The sequence below is a fragment of the Cheilinus undulatus genome, linkage group 9 (assembly GCF_018320785.1).
Source record: "Cheilinus undulatus linkage group 9, ASM1832078v1, whole genome shotgun sequence".
Lineage (NCBI taxonomy): Eukaryota > Metazoa > Chordata > Actinopteri > Labriformes > Labridae > Cheilinus > Cheilinus undulatus.
The window spans coordinates 26352015-26379861 of record NC_054873.1 but is presented as its reverse complement, the minus strand read 5'-3'; the positions used below and the strand labels follow the sequence as shown (position 1 = coordinate 26379861).

Genomic DNA, 27847 nt, shown 5'->3' with positions numbered 1-27847 from the left:
AGAGAATAAGTGGTCAAATACAGTATTAAAGATGCAACAATTTTTAAAATTTAAGTTGGCAACAAATTACATTTTCTATATTGAATACAAAAATAATATATATATTTGCTGCTGTCCTGATTCATAAAAGATAACTGTCTAACCATCTTGGACACATTTGCAGACTTGCAGCGTTCATTTCCTACATGCAAGCTGTCTAAAATCCTGCTCTAGTCCTCTCCTGATGTCCCCTTGCCATTCCCATTTGGGGCTATGTAGTTTGTTCTATGCAGCTGACTGATAAATAAACTATAGACAAGGAGTAAGTGCCTGAAATATTCATCGTCTTTGTTACAAGAAACATGAAGAAATCACAATGGAGGGAGACAAAATGGGAGACTTGGATGTTGTTTGCATGTGCATATGTATATAGAGGGCATATAGATGTTATAAAATACTGAGCATATTGGTTTCTGGGTACTGTGATGCTTTAACAAGTCAGGAAATTTACCTCAAAGACTTTGATATGTGACTGGAGAGTTCTGTATATGAGATCAGTGTCTGATTTCAATGCCTTTAATGAATATGATGTTTCCTAAATTGTAGGCATAAATATTCAGTGCATTTGCACCATATGTGTGGTGTATGGTGATACTGACACAATTATGAGAGTCTTATGCCTTTTCGGGTCACCTACTTAAAGTTGTATAATGCTTCACGCTCATGCAACTTATGCTGGTAACTTTACCGCCTTACAAGTTCATTCTAGGAAAAGTGCTAGTTTGCTTCATTTGAGGACAAGCTTTTATAATTTTCATATTTACATTTAAGGCTGCCATCTTTCTCTTAATCTTCACGCTCACACACACTAAACAGCAGACCAGCTGGCCCTGAATCATTCTGACATCTGCATACAGTGTGCGGGGACTTGTGTTGCTAAATCAGGAGAGGCTCAGCTGATCTAACCCTATCCCACTCTCTGCTTGTCTGCTGCTTGCTTGAGACAGCCTGGAACCGCACTTTTACCGTAATAAATTCAGTATAGATTAGATTTTATCTCTTCACAGAATGTAAGGACATTCAGGGAACAGAAGCGCCAAGACAAATTTATTTAAATAACTTTTCAAAAACAGCAATAGAGCAAACATTTAGTAAACCTACAGTACAAGGAAGGAAACATTTGTACAAAAATAAGTCATTTTGTTAGTTAAAACATAATACATGATTATCATTTGAGTCATAAAGATTAGTAATAAGACTTAAATGAGCATGCTACATCCTCTGTACAGGTTATAAAAAAAATATATATACAGTCTTTCATCATGAACGCATTCCTATCCCCACAAGAAGACTCTATGATTTAGTATCAAAATTAAAACACATTTTAATCTCATCTAATACTCGCATATAAAAACGACAAGTGTGTACTGTCTGGTTACATTTGCCACTTCAAAGAAAAAAACAGTCACGATTCAGTCCTTCATCTGGTCAAAAGCAGAGAAAGTCAAAGAAAGGTATACAAATTTCTAACTAAAACACCTCTACACAACCACATAGAACTCAGTTTTCTATGGAGAAGAGTACTACTTTTACTTAAAGTTGTGCCCTTTTCGACTTTGCCGTCTCATGAGTTGATTTGTCATTGCAAATTTGCATTCTATGCCACACCATCTTCATTATTCACACACTGACAGCCAACTCTGAAAGTTTCATTCACTTCTCCGTCGTCCTCACTACCCTCCCTTGCTTCTCCCACTTGTCTTCCCTCTCCCTGTGGTGTCTCCTGTTCCTGCTCTTTTTCATTTCCTGAATATGTTTCCACTTGCCCGCTCCCAAGCCTTTTCCTCGCACCCTGGATGGCCTCTTCTCCAGCCACAGCGAGTCACAGTACTCCTCCAGAGAGCCGAAGGGAGCGCTCATCACTCTCAAGTAGTCTTTGTAACGCTGCCGGGACTCGGCTCCCAGACGCTGCTCTGCTGTGGGATCCTCGCTGGGCTTAGGCCTCCCATCCAGATGTCCCTGTGTAACCAGTTGAAGCGTGAGACGGAGGAGAGTGTGTGTGAAGTGCGAGTGCTCTTGAGCCACGCAGACGTAGACGCCAGCATCAGAGGGGTGAAGGAAGCGGATGAGAAGCCCTCGGTCAGTGTGTAGTACACGATCATCCATCCGGACCTTGGAGACAGAAAGTTTACACAATCATGATCAGGGTTAGGGTTAGGGTTAAATGAAAATCAGTTTTATTATCCCATGATAACAGATAAATAAGTCAGAATCACAAAAACCAACATGAGTTTACCCATTATCATCAAAAAAAAAAAAAATCATAAAATAATTTGCATAGATGTTTGTCCACTTAGGGCTTCTGTAATTATGAAAAACTGATATTTAACAAAAATGAAATACAGTTTTAAGCAATTTTTCCTGGCAGTTTAATCACTCAACACTACTCAAGACTTCCCTTAGAAGGGCTTATGACATGGATGAGGGTATGGTGAAGAGATTCAACCAGAAAAGAATATCTGTTGGAAAAAAAACTGAACAGGACAGTGGGATAATGTTAATTCAATGGAAAGAAGTAAGGGGGTGAGTCTAGCTAACTAAAATTGCACAAATATACTAAATAAAAAGATTAAAATTGCACTTAAGCTATAGTATGCATGCACTTTTTTCTTCAGTTTAACATTAACTGGTTTCTTGCAATCCACTGTTAAAAGATTTCATCATCTGCATTCATGTTGAATTGTATCATATCATAATGTATCTTACATTGTATTGCATCATATTGTCCATAAACTATTGCATCATCACCATTGTACTCACATAGCTGTGTCAGTACTGTATCCTATGGTGTTATCTTATCTCGTATCATACAAAAACAAATCTTACCTTGGTGTATCATATCGTATCAGATCATATTGTACCTATCTTATTGTGTTGTCTTGTATCAAAACATACTTTAACATATCGTATAATTTACTATTAAATCATATCCGATCAAATCATACTGTATCCTATAGTGTTGTCTGGTCTCATCGTCTCCTATATAGTATAGTATGGTATATTACCAACCATATTGTACTGTGTCCTATTTTGTTGTCTCGTCTTGTAATGTCTTGCATTGTCTCATATCTTATGACATATCGTATCGTAACATATCATATAGTATGGTAACGTATTGCCTAATCTCGTATCTTATCGTGTATTATCATATCGTATTGAATCACATCAGATTAAATCGTAGCGTATCCTATTGTGTTGTCTCTTGTCGTATTGTCTCGCATCATATTGTATTGTAACATATATCATATGGTAGCATGCTGCCCAGTCTCATCTCGTATCGTATCTTATCATGTATTATTTGATCATGCAGTATCGTATCAAAAAAAATCATAGCGTATCCTATCGTGTTGTCTTGTCTTTCTTTGTATAATCTCGTATCGTATCGTCCCATATTAAATCGTAACACATCATATGATAACATATCATAACATATTGTATCTTCTCATATTGTGTCTTTTCATATCCTGTCATAACATGTAGTATGATAGCATATCATATGGTGTAATATCAGATCAAATTGTACCTTATTATAACATGTTGCCTTGTCTCATATAGTCTTGTACCAAATAAGATCATATTATACCACAATGTAGCATGTTATCTTGTCTCATCTTGTCTCCTATGGTATGGTATGGTATGGTATGGTATGGTATGGCATTGTATGGTATGGTATCGTAGTGTATCCTATCATCTTTTCTTGTCTCATCTCGTCTTGAATTGTATCATGTCGAATCATATCGTAACAGATCCTATTGTACAAGTCATATACAGTAGAACTATACAGTAGAACTAGTGATTAATCATGATTAATCACAGCATAGTGATGTGATTAACTTGATTAATTTTTTAATCAATTGAGAGCACTAATTGTAACGCATCATATCGTGTTGTATCATATCCTAATGTGTTGTCTTTTCTTGTCTTGTCTCATATCATAAGCGTTGTATTGTATAGTATCATACCATGAGTTACCCTGTGACTCCCACCAATATCAGGTTTTAATATTTATTTCTAAAATGAATGCTTAAATCAGAAAGAAAGAAAGAAAAAACACCCTGCGCCTCACTCTACTGCCTAGAAATCCAACCAACAGCACATGACAGCACATCACAAACAAACCTTGTTTACGCACATATATTTTCCTGCTGTCTTTGTATTCAGGGAGCATTTAAGATGGTAATGACCCCTAAACAGGAAGAATATTAGAGAAGGTGTGGTGAGAGCTGACCACAGTGTGGGGGGCAAAGAGTCATTGTGGGGTGTGAGTGAGAGATTTTATATGTGTGATGAGTGTCAGCCTTCAGCAAAGTCAAAAAAAGTAGGTTTTAGTGTTTAGTCTGTGCATGTGCTTGTCGTTAAGGTCTGAGTAGCATGCTAATGTTTACCGTTCCCTCTTTTCATTTAGTATAACGCATGATTCATCGGGTGGCACGGCTGCTGTCAAGGCCTAAAACAACACAGCTGTGTTAAGAAGACAGAGAGAGAGCGTGAGTGTAAGTGTGTTTGTACCCTGCATGTGTCCATGCATGTGTGGATGCTTCAAAAGAATACCTCCCACAGCCCTGCTCTGACCCCCAGCAGTGAAAGATAGCGAGAGAGGGAGGCCCAAGCGTAACTTTATGCAGAAAACCATGACTTTTAGCCTACGTGTGCATGTGTGTTCTTTGTGGATACTTGTGTGTCTATGTGGCTCTATGATGGTTACTAAGCCTGACACTGATGATGTGTTGTCCAGCCAGAGGCAGGCCCATAGGCCTCACAGACTCTTTGCACCTCGACCTTTACCCACTTTAGCCTTAGTGCTCTGTCTCCTATCACATTCTCATTTCCTGACACACCTCGCTGACCTGACAAAACACATGGGGTTCATGTTAAAATCATAAAATCTCACTTAAGTAAAGACTCTGGGAAGATATTGAGCAATTTTGCAATTTATTGTTCAGAATTCGTTTGGTTATTTGTATGCCTTCAAGCCTGCCCTTCCGCTGCCTTTCCAAAACAAAGGCATCTGTAACAAACTGGCTTTTAAACTCATGCAGCTGTTCTGTCTTAATTTGAGTACCTGTGGGTATCTGAATATGACTGAACAAAAAATCAACTTTTTTATAGTCAAATGAATTAACAACAAAGTTGTACTGGGTTGAGAGCTTCCCATGCTGTCATCAAGGCTGTGATTCATGGTAATGAACAGCATGGATTAAGTTCAATATAATCCATTCTTTTCTGATTACAGCTTTTCTAGTGGGCAAACATTCCACGCTCCAGGAGGTGGATACACACAAACATAAAAACATGCTGTGAGAAAGACAGAGATCCCTTCCAGTTTGCATCCTTAATAGCTGACTTTTTACAAGAGGATAAGAGGAGGGAAACACGCGTATGGTGAGTGTTGTTGTGAAGTGCAGGTGCTGCGAGCAGCTGGCGGAGGACTTCTTGATCAAAACCCATCAGGAGGCAGAAAGTGTGGAGAGAAAGGGAGGAGGGAAGAAGCTGTGGGAAACTGCAGAGACAACAGGAAAAGTATGAGGGGACAAAACAGATGGATGGAGGAGAATAATGGCAGGAATTAGGTGAGGAGAGATTAAGGTGGGACTGATGAAGGAGGGCAAGGGATAGGAGAAAAGGGAGGATGACAGACAGGGGGGAGTAGGATGGGTATAGGAAGTGAGAGGCTGATGTGAAGCAGGCATTTCTCGCCACATGTCCAGCTGTACGAGCAGGCAGACCACCTACCCCTTTAAAAAAAGACTACACAAGCCAACCAAAGATAGAAGAGGAAATAAAAGACATTTTCAAGTTAAACCCATCTCAAGTCCTCTATTTGCTAATATTATAATGATAACTATAATATATTTAAAGGAATTGACAATAGATAGAGCTTGAAAAAATAGACAGCAAATCAATAATTGTGCAGTGGCAAGGACAATGTTAACAAAATGAATCACCTGAGTCTCTTTTTCTATCTTCCTGGCGAGAGAATCAGACAAGGACCCTCTAAAAATTTAGGTCATAGCTAATCTTCTCTATCACCTGACAAAGTGCCTCCTGTATTACTTTGACCTCAAACTTTATGAGACTCCCTTGACCTCCTTTACTCTGTGTTGACTGTCAGCAGCATACAACAAGCAATCATGTGCCTAATGTGGAGCAACCGATTTTAAACTTACTGGTACTTCTATGAAAGCTGAAGGGGGGCTGACTCACATCTTGCACAACATAATGAAATCATGTCTTTTCAACTTCTTGTTATTGTTAGTTCTCTGTTGTGGAACTGGGTCTTATTAAATGTCAATTTTTACATGAATGACCATATAAATTGTAGCTTCCTTTGTTCATTTATGATATAAGGCTGCCTTGTTTAGGCTCTTGTGCTTTAAATCTGAGGTTTACCGTTTGTTTTCTTCCCAATTAAAATAAAATATATAGTCGTCAGATTTCAGTCATTTATCAAGACAATTTTTGGACACTACCTACAGCATTGAGTGGTGCTGCCTCACAGTAAAAAGGTATTTGTTTCAAATCAGAAAGACAGAGCCTTTCTGTGTGGAGTTTGCAGGTTCTCCTGTGCATCTAGACATGCTTGATAGGTTCCTGTTGAAACTGTAGGTGTGACAGTGTGTCTGGTTGTTTGTTTCATTGTGTCAGCCCTGTGATTGACTGGCAGCCAGTCCAGGATGCATCCCACCTCCAACCCAGTGACTAGTATGATAGACTCCAGCCCCCCCTTCAACCCAGAACACATGGTATAGATCTTTTGCATCTGAAATTCCACAGCCTGTGCATCTAGCCCACCCCTGCCTGGACCAGCAGTCTGGCTGCAGACCCCAGATCTCAAACGCCCCTCATGCAGACCATTACTGTGCAATGCAGCCTTTGTCTGAATGATTATACATACTAAAACTTGCAAAATAAAATCGGATGAAACCTCCAGCTAGAGTTAGGGAAAGGGTTAAGATAAGGATTATCAATGGATCAGTGGAGTGGATCGAAGGGAAACTACAGTTACCATTGGCCCTTGTGTACCCATCATCCTTTGCACTCCACTTGCTGGCTTGGTCTATATAGGCACAAAAATGGATGCTACGAGTGATGAGGGAAAACTGAAAGATTGCGTTTTTGAGATTGTGGAGGCCACAGCGACTTTTAAATCTGATGTGTGGAAGCATTTTGGTTTCCTACTGTCAAGAAATGAGAAAGGAGAAAAGGAGACAGACAAATAATAACCCCAAAAAGGTTCACGAAAATATGAGGAGCAGAATCCGGCCGGACAGAAAGACTTGTAAGGAAGAGTTCACCATCCCACTTTCCTAAAACAGCGAAAGGGCTCAACAGATCACAAGGTGTATTGGTGAATACCATATATCGGCAAAGACCTACAGATGTTTTTAGCTGTGGATAACGAAGGATTTAGAAGGTTAGTAAACACTATTTAATATTCAAAGTACAATTTTTGTTAAATAATTGTCAACCTTGCTTTTTTGAAAGGTAAATACTGTACCATGGACTTGTTACAGAGGTATTATTGAACTGCAAGATTTTGACACTGTTACATCCCTAGTAGTTATAGAAGCTATGTACGTAAGTAATATGGTTACATAAAATGAATAGCCAAAGCTAAAGAAGCTACACCAGCTACATTAGATTATGCTAATGTAGCCACAATACATAGCAAGTATAGATAAGTTAGCTTTAGCTAAAGCATATAAAGCTAAAGCGTGCCACTGTTTGCATAACTACTTCTAAAATGGGTCTATACATTTTTTCATCCCAGAGTAGACCTTTAACCTTAATCTGTTTTATATATGAAATGTGCTTATTAATTATTTTTTGAATTTAACTGCAAGACTTTATGAATAAAGTTAAATGAAATAGACCTTAAACATACTGACAAATTACACCACTCCCATTCTGACATATAAGCATATTTTTATTTATAGCTTAATTCTGTTCTATTATATTCCATATTAACATAAAATTACAGTTATTTATTTATATAAATAAACATATGTATATATATATATATAAACTTAAAACTAAAAGTAAGGCAATTTGTATTTGGTACCTTATTTCTTTGTTCTAACAATGCTTCTTGGTGATAAATCTTATACCGTTGGAAAGCCTGTTTATTACCCTTTTAAATGACGCCAGATCTGCCAGGATCATGCATTTGTGGGATGAGCAGCAGAGCTGAGTATGTGGGTTGTGCCCATGGAAAATGTGCCAAATCTTCTCTGCCAATGCCTAACAGCTTATTTTGCTGTTGCTATTGATTCTTGTTTTGAGTTTCTGGTACCCCCAGGTGCTGCCAATCTGTGAGCATGGGCCCTGCTACAGTGGTCAGTAGATGTCTGCTTCAAGAGTCGGTATGCCACGTTTGACTGATCTGGATACGGCCCGTCGGTTGGGCAACCTCATGCTGGTGTTCCACAAAACCAAGTTGCAGCATTGTTTGGAGTGAACCCTATTACCATCTCCAAACTGAAGGCCAAGTTCCATATAAAGGGGAATGTCAGAGACAGGCCTCGAAATGGGCGTCCCAAGAAGACAACACCCCAAGAATACTGTTTTCTCACCCTGTCAGCAAGAACTCTATCCTCCAAGATGACAACACTGGCCCCCCACAGAGCGGGGTTTATCAGAGACTACCTCCAGAATTTGGGAGTGGAGAGGATGGAATGAACTGCCAGCAGTCCTGACCTTAACCCCACTGAACACTTGTGGGATCAGCTTGGGTGTGCTGTTCATGCCAGAGTGACCAGGACAACCACATTGGCTGACTTGCGACAAATGCTGGTTGAAGAATGGGATGCCATCCCACAGCAGTGTGTGACCAGGCTGGTGACCAGCATGAGGAGGAAGAGCCAAGCTGTTGTGGCTGTGTATGGTTTTTCCACACGCTATTGAGGCTCCTGTTTGTTAAATGAATAAACTGTTAAATTGTCAATATGTCTTGTTTCTTCAAACTTAAATAATCCAATCCACCAAACACCAAACAAGAGTCAATGGCAAAATCAGCTGTTTGGCATTGGCAGAGAAAATTTGGCACATTTTTCATGGGCGCAACCCACATACTCAGCTCTGCTGCTCATCCCACAAATGCATGATCCTTACAAATGTGCATCATTTAAAAGGGTAATAAACAGGCTTTCCAATGGTACAAAATTCATTGCCAAAAATCATTGTTACAACAAAGAAATAATGTACCAAACACAAATTGCCTTACTTTTTAAGTTTATATGCACATTTGTGTACAGAAAGTTTAGAAAGCTTGAAGTGTCTGTATCAGATTAATTTAAACCCTTCTATGAGGCATAAAAAAAGAGCTTTCCCAAGCAACATTTCATTTGTCACAGAAGCACTGAACGGGCTAACACTAATTATACTAAACTTTAGTATAATGGTTTAAATGTAACCCTGTTTACTGGTGACTTTTAACCTAATGAAAAAATAAAGAGTACTCACAAATTCTTTGTTGGGTCATCTTATGAGTATATTTTGGCATTTAAATGACACAGAGAGTTATTCATGTGCACTGGCATCAAGACTTTTGTATGTTTTAAGATCAACGCCTGTGTATGGCAATCTGTCTCTTTCGGTCTGTTTTTTGTTGCTTTCTCTTATATTTATTGCTCCTAAATATGGAAAGAATATAACTGTCATCGAAAATACATAGTAGCCTAATGTCAATACTTCCACTGTGGTAAGAGACATCATAGTGATGTGTCTGCAAAAGTTTGTTTTACATACAGAACAGACATCTTAGCAGACTAACTTAGCCAGTAAATCAAACTTAAACTTAAAGTTTTTTTTTCAACTCTATACATTATAGATGCATCTGCTAATTAGTCTTATTCTTCTCCTTAAATCCAATGCCGTTACCTTGTCTTTTACAAACAAATCCAGCTGATACAGGAAGAACTCCTGTGTTCCCTCCTTCATCACTTTGTCCAGAGTACAATAGGTCAAATATCTTTGCACGCCTACACACATAAACACAGAAAACACCCCATTGTGTTCACTACCCCAAAACACATGGCTGTCCCCAAGGAGCCCTCTGTTATGATATCTGCTGTGGGGGATTATAACGGAACACACACATAAGCACACACACACACAAACATACACTAAGGACAAGTGCTGTATGGGCCTGTTAGAAAGCACATTAGTCTTAGGCGACCTCTGCACCTGTCAGTGTGTACTCACCCCTGAGAGAGAGGACAGCAGAGCAATTGTGGGCGTAAACAAGTGTTGTGAGAAGTTGGGACAAAGAAGAGGAATTGACAGATTGTAGGCCACTGGCAGTGGGTGGAGGAGAGTTTTTATGTTTGGATAGGGGAGTAGTGGGTTGGGCATTGAGGTGCTGAGTAAGCAAGTCTCTGTTGTCTCATTCAGGAGACGAGTGTCATCATCAATGAGTTCCTCTCAACACCTCTAACACAAACACATTAGCTCCCTGTCCCCCTGTGTCCTTTTCTGTCCACAATCATGTCTGCAAAGACCTGTGGCCTGTTGCACCAGCTATGCATGAGTTCTGGTGTAAAGTCCAAACTAAACCCTACATTGAAACTAGTTTAAATGGAGCTTAAGTTGTGTCATTGTTTAGTTGCTCCAGAAAGTTTAGTTTAGTTTCACTTCGCTTGACCAATCAAAAGAATTTTTAATGCAGTATATAGGGCTGCTTTGGCAGACACAAAACACTGCATATCGACACAAACACTAACCTGACACACCAGATGGATTTTTTTCTCACATCCATCTGGAAAACCTGTCATACACAGCATTTGGGAAAAGGCAGAGCCTTTAAAAGAAAACTGGGTGACTGGATGAATGTTCTGTCACATCTTTACGGGCCAATCAGAGCAACAAAACATGTGACGTAGCCACCACCGAGCTGCGCCCAGAGTAAACTCCATTAGAGCTGCATAACACGAATCATGGCGACTGTAGACATGTCAGTACATGACTTTTGTCGTTTTTGAAAAGAAACAACTCAATGCTGTTCTTTGTTCTTCTTTTAATGAAGAAATATTGTCAAGTTCTGATAAAACTGGCGCTTTAGCAGCATACACGGCAATGTCTTTCGCCATAATTGCACCGCCCTCTTGTTACTGCTTGCTTACGTCACGTCTCCACCGCACCCGAAAGTACTGCCCCTCAATGTTGATGGGTCCTGTCACTTTCTAACCGGGCCTGAACTGTTCAGACGGGAGCTTTGCAAGATGGATTCGCCAGTAAGAAACACAGAAACGGCCGTATCCATCTGCTTTGCAAGGTTAGACAAACACACCATCCCCACTGTGAAGCGGTGTTTCAGTGATGGCAGCATCATGTTGTGGGGATGGTTATTCAGACCGTGGAAGGATTGTAAAGGTAATTGGTAAAATGAATGCAGCAAAATATAGGACAATCCTACAGGACAGTCTTATTCAGTCTGCAAGAGAACTACGGCTTGAGAGATGATTTAGTTCAAGCAAGACAATGGCCTGAAGCATAAAGGAAAAGCTACACAGAAAGAATGACAACAAGGTGAATGTTCTGGAGTTGCCAGGTTAAAGCCAATAGATAATCAATCCAATAGAGAATTTGTGGCTGGGTTTGAAAAGGGCTGTTCATGCCTGATCCCCATGCAACCTGACAGAGATAAAGCAGTGTTGCAAAGAAGAATGGAATAAAATTGGACTATCCAGATACGAAAGCCTGATTGAGAGGGGTTTTTTTGTAATTTCCATTTTTCAAAAAAACTAAATTGTAAGTTCCATCACTGATTTCGTAAATTAATGAAAGGGTAAAACATCCAAGGGGTGACAACTTTTTTAGGCACTGTAGTTGCGATATCTATTTACTGCCAGTGTGTCTGTGAATTTGATTCTATTGATACCTACAGTTTGTGAAATGGTTTGTGTGGTACTGCTAGCTGTGAGGCAAACTGCCCCTTGGGGATCATAAAGATATCCTTGATCTCTTGACCCTTGAAAATGAAAGCACCAGTCCCAATCATCCTACATTTCTGAGGGAAGCCATTTATCACAGAGAACATATTGCTGACACTAGACAGCCGTTAACACCTCTGCTCCCCATCATCTCCTGAGCTATCCTACCTTTCCAAACCATCTCTCATTTACAGAGGACTATACACCTACTAGGAGGTAAGCATAAGAATTAAGTTCATCTGGTGCAACACCTTATATACACCTGACTTATTACTTTTCAATAACCTTTTCTCTGAGTTGCTTGGGGTGTTCTTTTGTCTTTATGGTGTAATTGTTGCCAGGAATACTGGTTAACCAGTGATGTGACCTTCTGGACACAGGTGTCTTTATACTAAAATGACTTGAGACAGTGACTGCACTCAGGTGATTTCTATTTCACTAATAATGAGACGACTAGCAGGAAGTGGCTCGACCTCTGTTGAATAGGTCAGTCACTTTAAAGAGGGTGAATATTTATTCTGTCACTTATTTTACTGTCTTACTTAATATTATTCAATAGGCATTACTTTGTTGAAATCGGTTTTCACTTTGACATTAAAGAGTTTTATCTTATATTTTTTGTCAAAAAGCCAAATTATATTGGCCCCCTGATTGATTTATGAAATCAAAAGAAGGGTAAAACATCCAAAAAAAAAAAAAAAAAAAGTATACCCCTCAGTACTCTTTTTTTATAGAAACTGTAATTCAAGATTTTTCCCCCTCAGATTGGTATCCCAGCCCACCCCCTTCTTGATCTGTTTTAGGTTATTTCTCACATGTTTAAGCAGCAGGATATTCTTCAATAATAATAACTGATGAGACTTGGAAGTTATTATCTATCTTCCCAGGGCAGATGTGACATTTTGGTATGCAGCTGTGTATACACGCTGTGAACAGTGTCCCTTAGGTCCAAGCAACTTTTAAAACAAGCAATCTCCAGCGCTGTGATTTGTAGCAGGAACAGATTCTGGTGGGTTCAGGGCTCAGACCTCACTGAAGGTTAAAGTGTGATGTCTTAGAAGTCTTTGAAACCCTTATGTAAGAGGTGAGTGTTACCTTTGACTCTGTAACTTCTCTGCTTTCTGACATAACATGAAAAATTTCACCTCTCAGGTACAGATAAGTCAAAAAAGACAAAAAACAAAGTCCACCACAGACTTCAGAGAGGAAAGAAAAAAGAAAGAGAGAATGTGTTTTGGAGTGTGGATGAGTGCACTCACTGACCTCCTCCCTGCGTTCAGATCCAGGTTTCTGTTTGTACCAGCGGATCTGGGCCTGTTGGGATTTGGGGATGCACTCGAGGAAGGTGGAGTTACTTTGCACCCCAAAAAGGACTCTTTCTTCTGCCTTTTCCCCGAGAAAACCTAAAGGAAACACAACTGTTTTTGATCTTTGGGTCCGCTTCTAAAATAGACATGACAACCAAAGACAAAACGAAGCCGAACTCCCTAAAAGAATGATGTTTACGTACTGTCCTCTGTGTCCCAGCACTGACTGGCCGGATCTCCGTGCTTGATGTCCTGTCTTCTCGCTCGCCTGGAGAACAAACACACAAGAAGTCAGTGTGTGTCAATGTGATTTACTATATAGACATAAAGTATTTGGTTGCCTGACTATTAAACCAACAGTGACTGTAATGGCATTGTATTCAAGTACATGTAATTTAATATGGAGAGTTTCTGTAGGAATTTGTGCCCAGTCATTCATTCTTAGCATTTATGAAGTCAGGCACAGATGCTGGATAACCACGCCTGGCTCTCAATCTTTGTTCCAGTTTATCCCAAAGGTGTTCCATGGGGCTGAGGTCAGGACTCTGAGCAGGCCGGTAAAGTCCACACCAACTCATCGAATCATGTCTTTATAGTCTGTGCTTTGTGTGCTGAGGCATAGTTATGTTGGAATAGAAACAGGCCTTCCCCAAACTGTTGCCACTTTGGATGCATATGTATAGTGCCTATAAAAAGTATTCACCCCTTTAATGTTTTACCCTTTTATTAATTTTTCTAAATCAATCAGGGTCAAAATAAGTTTGCTTTTGTTGACAATTATAAAACTATTTGATGCCAAAATGGAACAGATTTCTACAAATTAATGTCAATTAAATACAAATATGTAACATAAAAACAGTGACTACATAAATATCCACCCCCTTCAAATCAGAATTTAGTAGATGCACATTTGGCTGCAATCACAGCACTGAGTCTGTGTGGATAGGTCTCAACCAGGCTTGCAAATCTGGACACTGCAATTTTCCTCCATTCTTCTTTGAAAAACTGCTCAAGCTCTGTCAGTTTGCCCGAGGATTAAGCATGAACATCCCTTTTCAATCCAGCCACAAATTCTCTAATGGATTGAGGTCTGGGATTTCACTCGACCACTCCAGAACATTCAACTTGTTGTCTTTCGCTGTATGCTTCAGGTCATTGTCTTGCTGGAAAAAAATCTTCTCTCAAGCCATAGTTCTTTTGCAGACTGAAAAGATTGTCCTCCAGGATTTTTCTATATTTTGCCTAATTAATTTTATCCTCTACATTAGCAAACATTCCTGGTCCAGCTGCTGAGAAGCATCCTCACAGCATAAGCTGCCACCACAGTCTGTTATTTTACGTTGCATATTTTTATTGATTTGACATTACTTTGTAGAAATCTGTTTTCACTTTGACATTGAAGAAGTTTTTTTTTTCTTTTTTTTTTTTTCTTTTTTTTATATGCACTGTATTTTAAAGCAAGGGATAAACATGAGGCCAAGTTACCTTTACCTTTGACCTTTGGTCAGTTGATCAGTTGATCCTTGAATCAGATTGGACATTTGTGCAAAGTGAGAGGAAAATCAGTCAAAGCATTTTTGAGCTATTATATTTAAAAGAAAGGGAACTCCAAAATCTAATATGCCCATTTTAAATTAGATTGGACAATTGTGCAAAATGTTGAGATAATTCCTCAAAGAGTCCTTGAAATATCGTGTACACAAGCAAGGGGCCAACATGCAGTCTTATGGCCATGAATCTGGTTCGATCTTTTTTAAATCAGAGTGGACATTTGTGAAGTTTAAAGATAGTCACTGAAGGAGATCTTCAGATATCACACTCACAAGACTGTCCCAGATGGAAAAACGGATGGATGGACATCCAAACAAAACATGATGCCTCTAGTTTAGGCCAGTTAGTCAAGCATCAGGCCCCATGATCACCTCAACCACAAATCACGACCTGAATTTCTTAAATTTGTCAATCATAACAAAACATTTTAAACAAAAAATGTGGCAATTTATACTTGAAATAAAAAACAAAATGTGACTGAACAAAGAGGTGGAGAGACACGCTTAAAATTTGACTTTTTGCCACATATTTTTCCAGGTATGGATCTGAAAATGGCTTCCTTGCCCACTCTCTGGTCCCTATAGCCACTATTAACTTTGGGTCTAGGCCAGCGGTGTCTAAACTTTTCCAGCAGAGGGCCAAATACAGAAAACTTCCCCTTTATGATATCAAAGTAAGTAAATCCAGTCCGATATAGGTACAGATACACTAAGTGATTTGATGTGCTTTGAGGACATTATTGAATTGTTGTGTCAAAATGTTTGTTTACAGAATTAGCACATTAGCCGTGCCTAGTGCTGAAAGTAAACATACACAAATCCAAATAAATTCATACTGTCTTCACAAACTATAATTTTTTCTGTTTTCTAATTGGCAGACGAGTGTAGTTTTGTGTTATCATCCTGGATGAGGCCCCGAGGTAACAAAACTATACTTGTCTGTCAATAAGAGAACACAAATAAAGTATACACTACAGTAAAGCACAAGTGTCATGCTCTAATGAGGGACATTTTTTATTTATGTTTTAGAATTTGCTGCGGGCCAATTAAATATGGGCCAAGGGCCACATTTGACCCCCAGGCCATAGTTTGGACACCCCTGATCTAGGCGATTCCTGGTATAGCGGTATAAAAAAAATGTATAATTATCAAGTCTCAAAATGTATTTCTTGCAGTAATAATTAAAATATAACACGTTTATAAATACCAAAGTCAATATTTTCACATTGAACTCTGCATCCTTTGCTTTGGATCAGTAGTGTTTTGAATACACAAAGAGCACACTGACATCTAAAATGTATTCAAACATGAAACAGAAACACTTCCACAATAAAGCTAGAGAATGTTTTTCACATTCCAAAATTGCATAACCAGAAAAAAAGTTGCTTGACTACTACCCCCAGCAACATTTTTTCCAATCACTCCAACTCCATGAGTGATTTGCGATGACCTTTAAATACCTGGAAAGTTCAGAGGGGTTTTTTGTTTGACACCTCATACACCTTACAGTTGATGCTCTACAGAAATTCTTACATCAATCAGATAATTACTGAATCCTATTGTGAATTACTTGCCATGCTCTTCCATAAACTGTTTAATGGTTTCAAAAAGCTGCATTGACCTCCAGCAGGGTGTTTCTCGCTCTTACTCCTTTAGTTTGTATTGATTTACCGCCTCCACCTCCTGTCAGTCCTATGATGCGACATCTGCAGCCTACACTCACTGACACTGGGAAGATCAGCTTTCAAAGAGCCATGGAGAGAAAAGCAGGACCTCTATTCCACAAATGATAACAGCCTCCCTACTGGACAATAATGTGACAGTGTGACCTCTAACAGTGGGGTATAGAGTCTGTAGAGCCTCGATTTGTGAATGCTAGCACGCAACAACAGGAACAAACAAAGACACACTTAAAGTATGAGCACAGGCGTTTGGACCTGAAGGACTACACTCTAGTAATGACAGTAACATTGATCAGCGACAGATGAACATCTTTAGTTAATACACTCTGGCAAGGAAAACACTCCAAAATTACTTAGAAATCTGAATTACAGAAAAGTACAAGAATTAAGTTCCAAAAGGACAACCGTCACTGACCTAGGCTTATGACAGAGCGGCTAGACGGAAGCCTCTCAGTCAAACACATGAAAGCCTGCTTTGAGCTTTGATTTCACTTTGTCATGATGGGGTACTGAGCGCAGATTAATGAGAGAAAAATGAATTTTAACAATTGTAGCATCAGGCTGCAACATGTCAAAACTGAAAAAAGAGCAAAGCAGCATAATTGATGTACATAGTATACAGTAAGAGTCTGGCAGAGGTTGTTGAATACGAGAATGTGAGTATGAACTATGATTTGGCTGATCCTTCATAATGACTGTATCTTTAGAGAGTGAGATTTAAGAGTCTATCATACCTCTTGGATGCAGGGATGTATCGTGAGCATGTGTGTCCATCCCAGGCGCAGTAGGGGTCTCGCGCCAGGCAGCATTCAGCACAGGCATGACCGTACAGGTGACACCTGCTGAGAGAAACCTGGGCCAGACCTTGACTTGAACCCACGTAGAGCTGTTGCTAGAGAGAAACACACACCAACTGTGCTTTAGGGACAGTACACATATAGATCCATTTCAAGGTCAGGTTTACTGTCATAAAGTACAATCATTTAGAAACAGTCCATAATATTGTGGTTAATCGTAAGAGAAAAACTAAGATTTGTTGTGAGTTTTAACAAATCCTTCTTTCTTTTTGAACCTTCTTTTAAGGTTCCTCATGTCCAGGAACAAAAGATGTCGATGCTTTTTATCTGGATGTTATTTTTTAAGATTTTTTCACAAACATTACTCAGGACTTCTGCCCCAAATCATCTCAAGTAAAGGAGGGTTGTACTGAGAACTGGAAACAACGACACTAAAGACTAGCAACACTCACACACAGGTCAAATATTGCAGAAGATTAATGGAAGCAGTGATTGGGGCTGAAGTGTCTACTGACACCACTGACCCCGAACATAATGAGGCAGGAGGGGGAGAGAAAGCTACAAGGGAATGAGCAATTAAGGCTGAGAGAGAAACAGAGATAAATACATGAAGATTTCCACAAATCTAGTCAGGAAATGTACCCAGAACATCCTGATAAGCATGTTTACACTCGCCAGCAACAGAGGTTTTCCTGAAGTTTGCCTATGGGTCAGTGGTTTGGTGGGGGAGGGGGGAATATAAGAGACTGGCAGGTTTACATAAGAGCAAAGTCTGGGTGAAAAAATCTCTGCTGTTAACAAACATGCAGCTCACCCAGGTAAATTCAGGAAATTCTGTGAGTGTGGTGCAAGTGTAAATATGGCGTATGTCTGCTGCAATATGAGACACATTCATGAATGAATGCTGGTTACAGAGAGCAGAGGACGACTTGTAGACATGGAGTGAGGCCAAACCTGCTTTGAAGACATCTCCATGCTGAGGATTAGGGTGGGAACCTGCAAAAAATAAAGGAAAAAAACTACTGAGCTTAACATTTCAGGACTTTTTTAAGAATATGTGTGCTGCAGTAATGTCACTTGAATTTCAAAAGTCTGTCTCTCTTTTTCAATCACAATGCATTATGGGATACAAACAGACAATATGGAGGACAGGATTAGTTGCTAGCAGCAGAAACAATCAAAAATGAATTAAAAAGGATAAAAACACATTGAATATCAGAGTTACTGGCTAGGAGTTAATCTTTAAATGCCCTGGATGGTCACCCAAGTTCCAGGCTCAATAGAAAAGCCTACATAAGAGCTACGAAAGCATGGATAGTGTCACTGGAATGGCAAAACAGAGGGAAAAAATGAAGAGGCTATGATTTATGGTTCATAAGTTATTTTACTTTTTGTAACCTGTGTCTCTTCTTGTCATATACAACAAAGTCGGAAACCCGTCAAAGTAAAACAGGAGTTTGACAAACAGAGGAGTGAGAATTGTTTCCCTTTCTCGGTGAATCAAATAGCAGGAGAGCAGCTGGGATCATCAGTCAATAAGCAGCACCAAGATGAATGAATGAGTGGACTTGATTATGTTGTGTGTTTTATGTTTTTGTGTTCGCACAAAACCTGGAAAACTTGAAGTTCTTCTAGAACCACTTCTTCTGTGGACCAGTTCTCCTGAGTGATGCTCACTACTTTCAGAATGGAGCCAGCATCTATGATGAAGAGAGAGGTGGGGGGTGGGGGGGTATGAATCAGAGAAAGCTCAAAACATGTGTTTTTTATTTAGAGCAGAGGAATGTAAAGTGGCCAAGTGTAGGTACTACAAATTATTTTACACACAATGAAAAAAAATCAGTGTTTTGGTGCATTGAGACACAAGCTGAAAAGGGTCCACATTGGGATGTTTCCAGACTTAAACTTGATGGTTTCTGTTGTATAACAGGGAAAAAACTGAAGCCCATTGCAAGAAAACTGATGGAAGAAGTGGAGGCCTACCTGCAGCAGTTATTTCATTAAAGCCCATAAATAGATGATAAGACACGTTTCCTAAGGCATTATCTAATTTATATCACAGCCACTTACAAATAATAATATGGCCATTTTAATAAGTATCAATTTGTTATTCATTAAAAAAATTCTAAGGTTTCAACACGTTCTCCGTATAGATTTTTCCTCTTCACTTTTAACTTTCCCTCTCTTTAGCTGCATTTCAGTCTTTAATATGAAAACAAATTAAAATAATTTCTGAACTCTAGCATCAGTTGTAATTAAATTAGCTAAATATGGTTTCCATAGAAATTTCTTCATGGGTCTTCATTGCCAGGAACTGAAATGTAAAATGCTAAAATGTACAACAACAAGACCCTAAGAGTGTCAACAAAGTCTCTCTCAGGGCTGAGGACAACTCGTGGTGATCTAGCGCACTCTGCTGGTCAAAAGTTAACTTTAAGAATGGGTTAGATGAGAGGTGTGTGCCTCACCTGTTCCCAGGAACATGACCTCATATTGCCCATCCTCTGCCATAACTTTGTCCACCACAATCTGAGTCAGGGTGTAGTCCACCCGGACACTTGTGAAGACCGGCCGTCCAGTCAAAGGGTAGACAGAGCGGTACATGAGAGGGTGGAACCGGATGAAACTGACCACATCATCTGGGAAATCTTTAGTGGTCTTGATCCTGGGATCATACGTCTTACTGGGACACTAAAGGATAAAATATAAGGATCTTTTTCAAACACATCACAGCCATCGTCATGTTATTCCCTATCTGTGTTAAGCAGCTCTATTCATTTGGAGTAAACTGACTATTGGTTTCTAACAGTTTACTGGTGCATGTCTCCCTCTGGTGGCCATTTCAGCAAGAACATTAGGAGCACATCTGAAACATCTGTGCATCTCCTGCTTTCTTTTTTCTCCCTCTCTGAGTGTGTTTACTATTACTCAATCACTTTAGCACCTGAATCAATCCTTTTACAACCCTTTTATTCTCTTGATTAGGATTTTTAAACAAAATTAAACAATAATCTGCTCAAGGTAGCATCATGTATCAAGGGGTTGCCTGTGCAAATATGAGTATGCCTGACATCAGCTGAATGACCTTTTCACCAGGAAATCGAATCTTTTACATGATCTCCCCATTTAGTTGTTGGAAACAGTAAGTGAGTTGAGGATTTTTCATCTAAATTGATAAAAAAAAAAAGGTCACCTTTGGATAAAGGTTAACAATCTGAGCTGTTTGACTCAGTGGCCTTACCGTTCCAGGTCGTGGGTAAGGTATCCTCCCTTCATATTCCACCCATTTATGGTCAGGCCCTTCCTTGTGGGCATATGGTCCATTAAATGCAGCCCTTATATCTGCCATGCTGTATACACACACTGCTGACCCCCGGAAAACAGAGCTGAAAGCAGAGTAGAAACAAGAGAGCAGGTTAAGGCTGAAGAGGAACAGCAGGGTTGTGTTGATGACAGTGTAATGAATGCTGAAATATACCTTGAGGTAGTGAAGACTGCGTACACTTTAGGGTTTTTATCATCTCTGGTAGGGAGCAGAAAAACATCCTCTTTAAGAAAGAAGAGGAAAGGAACATCAATCAGAATCAGGAATGCTTTATTTATTTCCTCAGGGGGATTTGTAAGGCAGTCGCGCATATACAATACAGAAGCTAGAAAGACAGGAATAGAAATCTGGCATATAAAAAAGAAATAGGAATACAGTGCCTATAAAAAGTACTCATATCCTTCAAGGTTTTACTCTTATATTGTTTTTATACATCAGTCATGGTCTACTGTACTTAAAAAGGCTTTTTTGACCAAAAAATAAACAATAAAACCTCTTTGATATCAAAGTGATAACAGATTTCTTAATGTCAATTAAACAAAAACATGTAATGCAAATTAAGTGACTGCACTTCTGTTTACCCCCTTCAAGTCAGTCTTTAGTAGATGCACCTTCCAATTTTACTCCATTCTCATTTGCAAAACTGCGCAAGCTCAGTCAGGTTGCACAGAGATCGGGCGTGAACAGCCCTTTTCAAGTTCAACCAAAATTCTCTATTTGGACTGAGGTCTTGGTTTGGACTTGGCCACTCAGAAACACTCACCTTGTTGTCTTCAAACCATGAATAAGATTGTCCTAAGATCCTCCTATATTTTGGGGCATTCATTCTACTGTCTACCTTTACGAGCCTTCCACGGCCAGCTGCTGAGAAGCAACCCCACAGCATGATGTTGTGTTTGTGGTGGTGCATGGTAATATACACCATATATTCAGTATATAATATTCAGTTTTAGTATGCAGTCTCTCTCATCTCAGCTGCTGAAGCTTGTAACTCCTCCAGAGTAATCATAGGTGTCTTGATGGCCTCTCTCACTAGTCTCCTTCTTGCACGGTCACTCAGTTTGTGAAGACGACTTGATCTAGGAAGATTTACACATGTGCCATATTCCTTCCATTTCTTGACTAATAATTTTCAATCATCTTTTCTCTTAGTTTGTTGGAGTGTTCTTTTGTCTTCTGGGTGTATAGGTAGCCAGGAATACTGATTAACCAGTGACTGTACTTTGACATTAAAAACTTGTTTGTCAAAAAAGCCAAATTATACTGGCCGTGACTGATTTATAAAATATTAAAAAGCAATAGAGAATGTGCAGTATTAATGGGGATATTGGACTTTGTATTGCCCTGTGTCTGTTTTAGTCTCAGTATTGCAAATACTGACTGGTTTACCACTAAATGCTTAAAAAAAGAGGGAATTCCTGTAATTAAGTGTGAAAAAGGTTGTTTTTGAGCACTGAAAAGACCTTCTAGCACCTCCATCTTTTTTTAATATCAAGCAGAAACTACATTCAAATATCGACTTCTGCTCCCACGGAGCTTCAGCTGGTGCAATTAAAGAACTCAGTCTCTATGTAAAATGCACTAAAAAGGAGCCTCTAGAATATAAAACTCACTTCTTTGGCCTAGATTCTCACTTTTATTCTCACAGTTACTTACGCAGCTCATCAAAGTGTGTGTCCACTCCATCTGGTCCGGGGATTGAACACACAAGTCTGGTTTTGAGAAAAGTGGTCCATTTATTTGTCAGACTCCTCAGCCCGCCAACATCATTCTGAAACACAACAACATACACAGATCAAAATACTCATTCTAACAGTTGTGCAGCTGTCCAACATGGCCACAAGACAACTATAATAAATAATACACTTGCTTTACCACAATCTGGCTGTAATCCATCTAATAGACTTACGCACAAAGCAGTGCAGCTTGACTTTGATTTCCTGTTCCCATTAGGAAAATAAACAGGTGAAGCACATGTCTCTGGTAAGGATCTGCTTATTTAGCTAACACAAAGGAACCCTTCTTGCTGGGGTAATGAAAGTTGGGAGTAATTGAGGAGGTAAAGGAGGAGGAAGCAGAATGAGGTAGAGTGAAACATCAAAGAAAAAGAAAAAACAAATGGATGTTCAGTGTTAGGAGCGAGTGCTAAACCTTGTCATCTTAGCATATGAATTGCTGTAAGTAGCAACCTCTGATTGAGCCTATGTAAGAGCATTCGAGTGCCCTTCTTTGTGATGTTCAGAAACTACAGAGAGACTCCTTATTAAAGTTGGCCAGAGCACTAACTAAGTAGAAAAGAAAAGATCGTTAAGGTTCCACACGCACAATAACTCACTTGTGTTAAAGAGACAAAAAATGTAAGCACTTAATGAGGATGTTTCACAATGCTGATAATCTTCAAAGAGGCTTGAAGTGAAGTGGCCTGGTTCCTTTTACATGCAGAGAAAAACACACTCAGAGATAATGAAAGTGAAGGAGGAAAATATCAGAGAGAGGGATAGCTAAAGGAGAAGCGGGACAGATTCTCCATCCAGTCTGCTTTACAGCTTACTCTCAAGTCATAAAAACGCTGAAAGCTTTTTGAAAAGAATGTAGCAATAGCTTTCCAAAAGCAAACTGCTGCTACTTGAGTGACTAACAGCACTGCATTGTTCACAACATGTAATGCAACAGTACTCTACTCTGTCATGCAAATTACATCTCTTTAAAGCCATTACATTTGCTTTGTATGAGACTTTAACAAATTTTCTTTCATTATTTACCTTTCATTAGAGACAATGACGGAGATTTTTCAACTACATCAGCTCCAGTGACGATGAAGGCATCAGCACAACTGCCCCGTCAGCAGAACACAAAGGGGCTGAAAGCGTGATTTACTGCCCCTGACAGACTCTTTCAGATGACTACAAGGGAAGAATGTGTCAGGAAGGCCTCCTCCTGAGGGACATAAAACACTACTGTCGGGGCTGACACAAAGATCCTTATCCGATCAGATCACTGCGGGAGTTATGAATCAACAACACTGCAGAGGTTTTATGCTCCTGCTGTCTCTCACAATAGAGCCGCCTTGTTAAAATGAGGGATGCCCTGATTGATCAGCCAGATATCATTACTGGCTGATTTGCATTAAGACTGGAATTATTGCCCAGAGTCAGTGATCACTGAAACCAGTCACCTGTGGTTCTTATTCTGGTGTCTGTAGTTTACAGAAGCATTGTGTGCACTTTAGTCTGGTACGCCCTTTTGTTCAAGGTGTAACAGCTTAACTGGTGCTGAATTAACTGGTGTCAAACCAGCAGATGGTCAGAGGCTATTTTGGGGGGAAAGAGAGGTTTATTGTAAATTACATAAACTATTTGAGTTTTCATAAAACCACAGATCAAATGCATAGTACTTGATTTTAAAATACAGTCATGCAGTGTAAACACCACTAAATATCATTTCCCCACTTGGTACTGAAAAATTTGGCAACCCTAACCAGCACTGTGCAGGTTGTTAACGGGAAACTATCCTATTTTTGTGTGCCCAGAACTTTTTCATTATCAAAAGAAGTATTATGTATCATTTATGGTAAAAAAATCATTTTTACTTTTGTACTTTAGGTAATATCAGAGTCTGTACTTTCTTACTTTTACTCAAGTAAAGGAGCTGAATCAGTATTTCTACTTTTACCAAAGCATCTGCACTTCTACTCAAGCACAGAACACGATTACTTTTGCCACCTCAGCTTTTCTGATGGTAATCACAGAGGCACTGCATTAGAGCAGCAATGAAAAACTTGCAGAGCATTCTTGTTTTTAAAGCCAGTACAAGAAAAGGCAATGCAGTGCAAATTACATTTTGCAGGGGACCTTTCCTGCACATGCTCTTAACCAGAGTTTCCAGTAGACAACATGTGCAAACGTGTGGCATATTAGCCAAACCATTTTTTTTATATTTTAGTAATCTGTAGCAGGCTATCCATGATCAATAAACCAGTGACAGATCTCTCCAATTACCTCCTGAGGTCCACTGAGTCATTATTGTAGCAAAACTCAAGAGAGCATGCTTCATAGTTTGAGAGCAATACTTGAAATCTGTTGAAACTTACTTTTGTTTTATGGATAAAAAAATATTTGTAATAGATGTATATATAATGTCACCAGCTAATGTTCTAAGACATGTATTTCTTGGGCCTTTGGCACTGTTCATCCAATTGGATGGGCTCAAATTTTTGTTTTGAATTTTTTTTCAGTATAATTAATAATACTTGTTTCTCGTTAATAGTTGTTGTATTGCTTCTTAGGAGCTAAGTGGAGGGTCTCATTCATTTAGGACAAAGGGGCAACTGGAACTCAAACTTTGCCAAGTTTAGTTGCCTCTTTTTAATAAAGCTTTGGATTGCTCTTTGGGAGCTTTTAGCTCTAGCACAAAAAAATAAGTAAAAATATGTTGTTAGCTATTAAGGAGGACTTTAGAGCTCCTATTGTCAGTTTACATCCACAGTCTGTATGAGGTACATATACACTAAAAATCAGGCTGAAAGCTGTGATACCTGCTGCATAAAAAAAACCCCAAAAATATGTTGCAATGTTATGGAAAAAACGCGATTGTGGTATCCCTAATTGCCACACTTACAAGAGCCATTTATTTACCAGCTGGGTTTTAACTCTGTTTTGATATAGAGCTTCCTAGTTGGCTCTTTTATGCTTCTCCCCACTTCCTTCTTTCTATTTCTGCCACTCATCCCTCATGTGGCCTCCTCAACACCTCCTACTTTCACCACCGCCATCACAAAATAGCTTACCTTGCAAACACGAGCCACTCGGGACACGATGCTCTTGTCGTTGCCTTCCCACGACACCTCCCGGAAGAAAAAGTATATCTTATCATCGTCTGGATTGTAGGTGTCTGCGATGGGGTGAGCGGATATAAACCTGGCCTCTGAAGACACATAGAGAAAAAAAAAGGATGCACAGAAGGTGGAGTGTTAGAGTGAGTCAGGTAATGGCTTTTCCATTTGCTGTAGCCTTAACGTGACATCAACACTACTTTTAGCACCTGTGTGGTTACACTTCTGCTACATTTCAAAGGAGAATCTAGATTTATCAGTTGTACCTTGTACTGAGCTTAATCTTGGGATGCACGTACCGGTACATGTTGCTGTTGAGCTTGAAGATTGGCTGATTATGTTAATTTTGGTCTATAAGCATTTAAATCCTAAACTTGACACAACCATGATCAAATATCCATGTATTATTAGGAGCCACTTAATAGAATTAGCAATTGCATAATGTAGATGGAGCATTACAAGTATTTCATTCCTACTTTGCTTCAAGCAGGATTAGTTCATTCTTCAGGCCATCTAGGGTCAGTAGAATGAGCAGTAAACACAACATTAATACACTACTCCCTATAGTCAAATCAAACATGAAAGTAATGTTAGACAAAGTCCTCTTCTTCCTTTGTATCCAGCTACAAAAAGAGGAAAATAGCTATCTTTGGCCTAAAAAATACTCTATTGTCTTAACCAGCAAGATGTTTAATATGTCTGTGGGATTTCCTGCTCAAAACAGGTGCAGCTGCAGCTGGAAATGGGGTTTATTGAAGTGGTTTAGAGTGAAGAGAAGTAGGGAAGTTCCCAGTGATGGATAAGGTTGATTAGAAGCTTCAATGCTCACTTTTTTACTAACACAAAAAGTTTTGCAGCTTCAAAAGTTAAAAGAAATGCTGAGCATTGAGGTTCTGTTACATTATGTAAAATTCTTTAACCCAACCAGTCTGTGGTTGGGTTAAAATATCTTTATCTGCAAATAAATAGTACCCATAGCTGATCTATTACTTGAAAATACATGTAGCGCAATTAACAGTACATGGGGAATGGGTAGGCATTGCCTTATAGGTTGTTTGCAATAATGTGATTGGCAGGGTCAGGAAGTAGAGCAGGGGTGTCCAAACTATGGCCCAGGGGCCAAATGCAGCCTGCAGTACATTTTCGATTGGCCCACAGCAAATTCTAAAAGTAAATTTAGCTTCAATGCAAATTCTGTAAATAAACATTTTGACACAAAGAATTAGTAAATGTAATTGTTTTGTGACAGCAATATAATGGTGAACACGTTAGCAACCAAAATAAAAACAGTGTTTTGATTTGTAATGCCCTGATGGCAGTAAGTATTGGTTCCAATGGCATTCCAGGGGTGGAGCCATGGTAGCCAGGGTCAACTCCAATTGGTCCAACTAAAACCCCTAAAATGATTGGCTGTTTGCCTTTTTCAGCCAATTACTAGACATTTAAGCATCTCCAGTAACTGAGCTCATGATAATCTACATCAGGTTAGTTTTATTAGCTTTAATATCATCAAGGTGAGGTAATCTAATCAGTCTGATCAGCTGTGGAAGTTGCCATCCATCCCTTCTTATATTTTTCTGTACGTGGCCTGCAGTGAAAAAAGCATGAACACCACTGAAGTAGAGGATGGTCATCAGGAAGGAACAGTTAAAACTTTACAGCTCTGAATAAACCTGTTTGCTGCAATTATCATCAGAAAATTTCTATTTACATTAAATACTGTAAAAACATGGTGTATGGTACAAAAAGTGATTTTAACCACAACTTAACAGATTTACCTGTGTTGAGGTGATCAATATCCTGAACACTGCAGACCTCCTAGCATCTAGCATTGTCTAGCCAGATGAAGCTAGACAGGAGCCTTGAGGAGTCTTGTACTGTGCTAAGACGCTAGCTGAGCCCCTTTAACATAAAAATCCTTGTTTTGTCACAAAAATTCTTTTAATAACAACTTTAAAACTGTGATGCACTATCAATCAAATAAACCTTGTGGGAGGAGCGACTGAGAAATGATGAACCGGCTATGGATGAGCCTGTGCCACAAAATGACTCTTTCATGTTAGCCACAGTATCTCGCTCCTGTTTGAGTGCCAGTTTCCTTTCTTCCCTCCTTTGTTGTTATTTAATCCACATTTTAAAAGTCAAACTGCTACCAAATAAAGATCCATTTGGGAGCCAAAAACAGGTAAGATCAGAATTTAATTAACTAAACCATGAAAAAAACCACTGAACCAAACCAGACCACGTTAATCCTCATTACAACCCTTCCAAATGAAAATAAATTTTAATTTAAATACAAATGTAAAGTGAACAAAAACAGTAAGGTATTAGGTAGCTAAGAGGCAAAAAATCTCTAAAATATGCTAGAATATTGAAGCTTTGAAAG

The 27847-nt window shown here is 39.2% G+C and overlaps 1 protein-coding gene across 2 annotated transcripts in view; it reads right to left on the bottom strand.

The window, feature by feature from the left end:
- Positions 1–1058: 1058 nt before the first annotated feature.
- Positions 1059–27847, bottom strand: part of sema3d (sema domain, immunoglobulin domain (Ig), short basic domain, secreted, (semaphorin) 3D) — a 65581-nt gene continuing 38792 nt past the window's right edge. For both annotated transcript variants that reach the window (XM_041796249.1, XM_041796250.1), the window contains exons 8-18: positions 25417–25553; positions 22287–22401; positions 20784–20853; positions 20547–20691; positions 19774–19996; positions 18917–19005; positions 18260–18301; positions 17243–17400; positions 13480–13544; positions 13233–13372; positions 1059–2151 (exon numbers count right to left, since the gene is read on the bottom strand). In XM_041796249.1, the coding sequence (XP_041652183.1) occupies positions 1693–2151; positions 13233–13372; positions 13480–13544; positions 17243–17400; positions 18260–18301; positions 18917–19005; positions 19774–19996; positions 20547–20691; positions 20784–20853; positions 22287–22401; positions 25417–25553 (1643 nt within the window). In that variant the 3' untranslated portion in view covers positions 1059–1692. The remainder of the gene's footprint in view (positions 2152–13232; positions 13373–13479; positions 13545–17242; positions 17401–18259; positions 18302–18916; positions 19006–19773; positions 19997–20546; positions 20692–20783; positions 20854–22286; positions 22402–25416; positions 25554–27847) is intronic.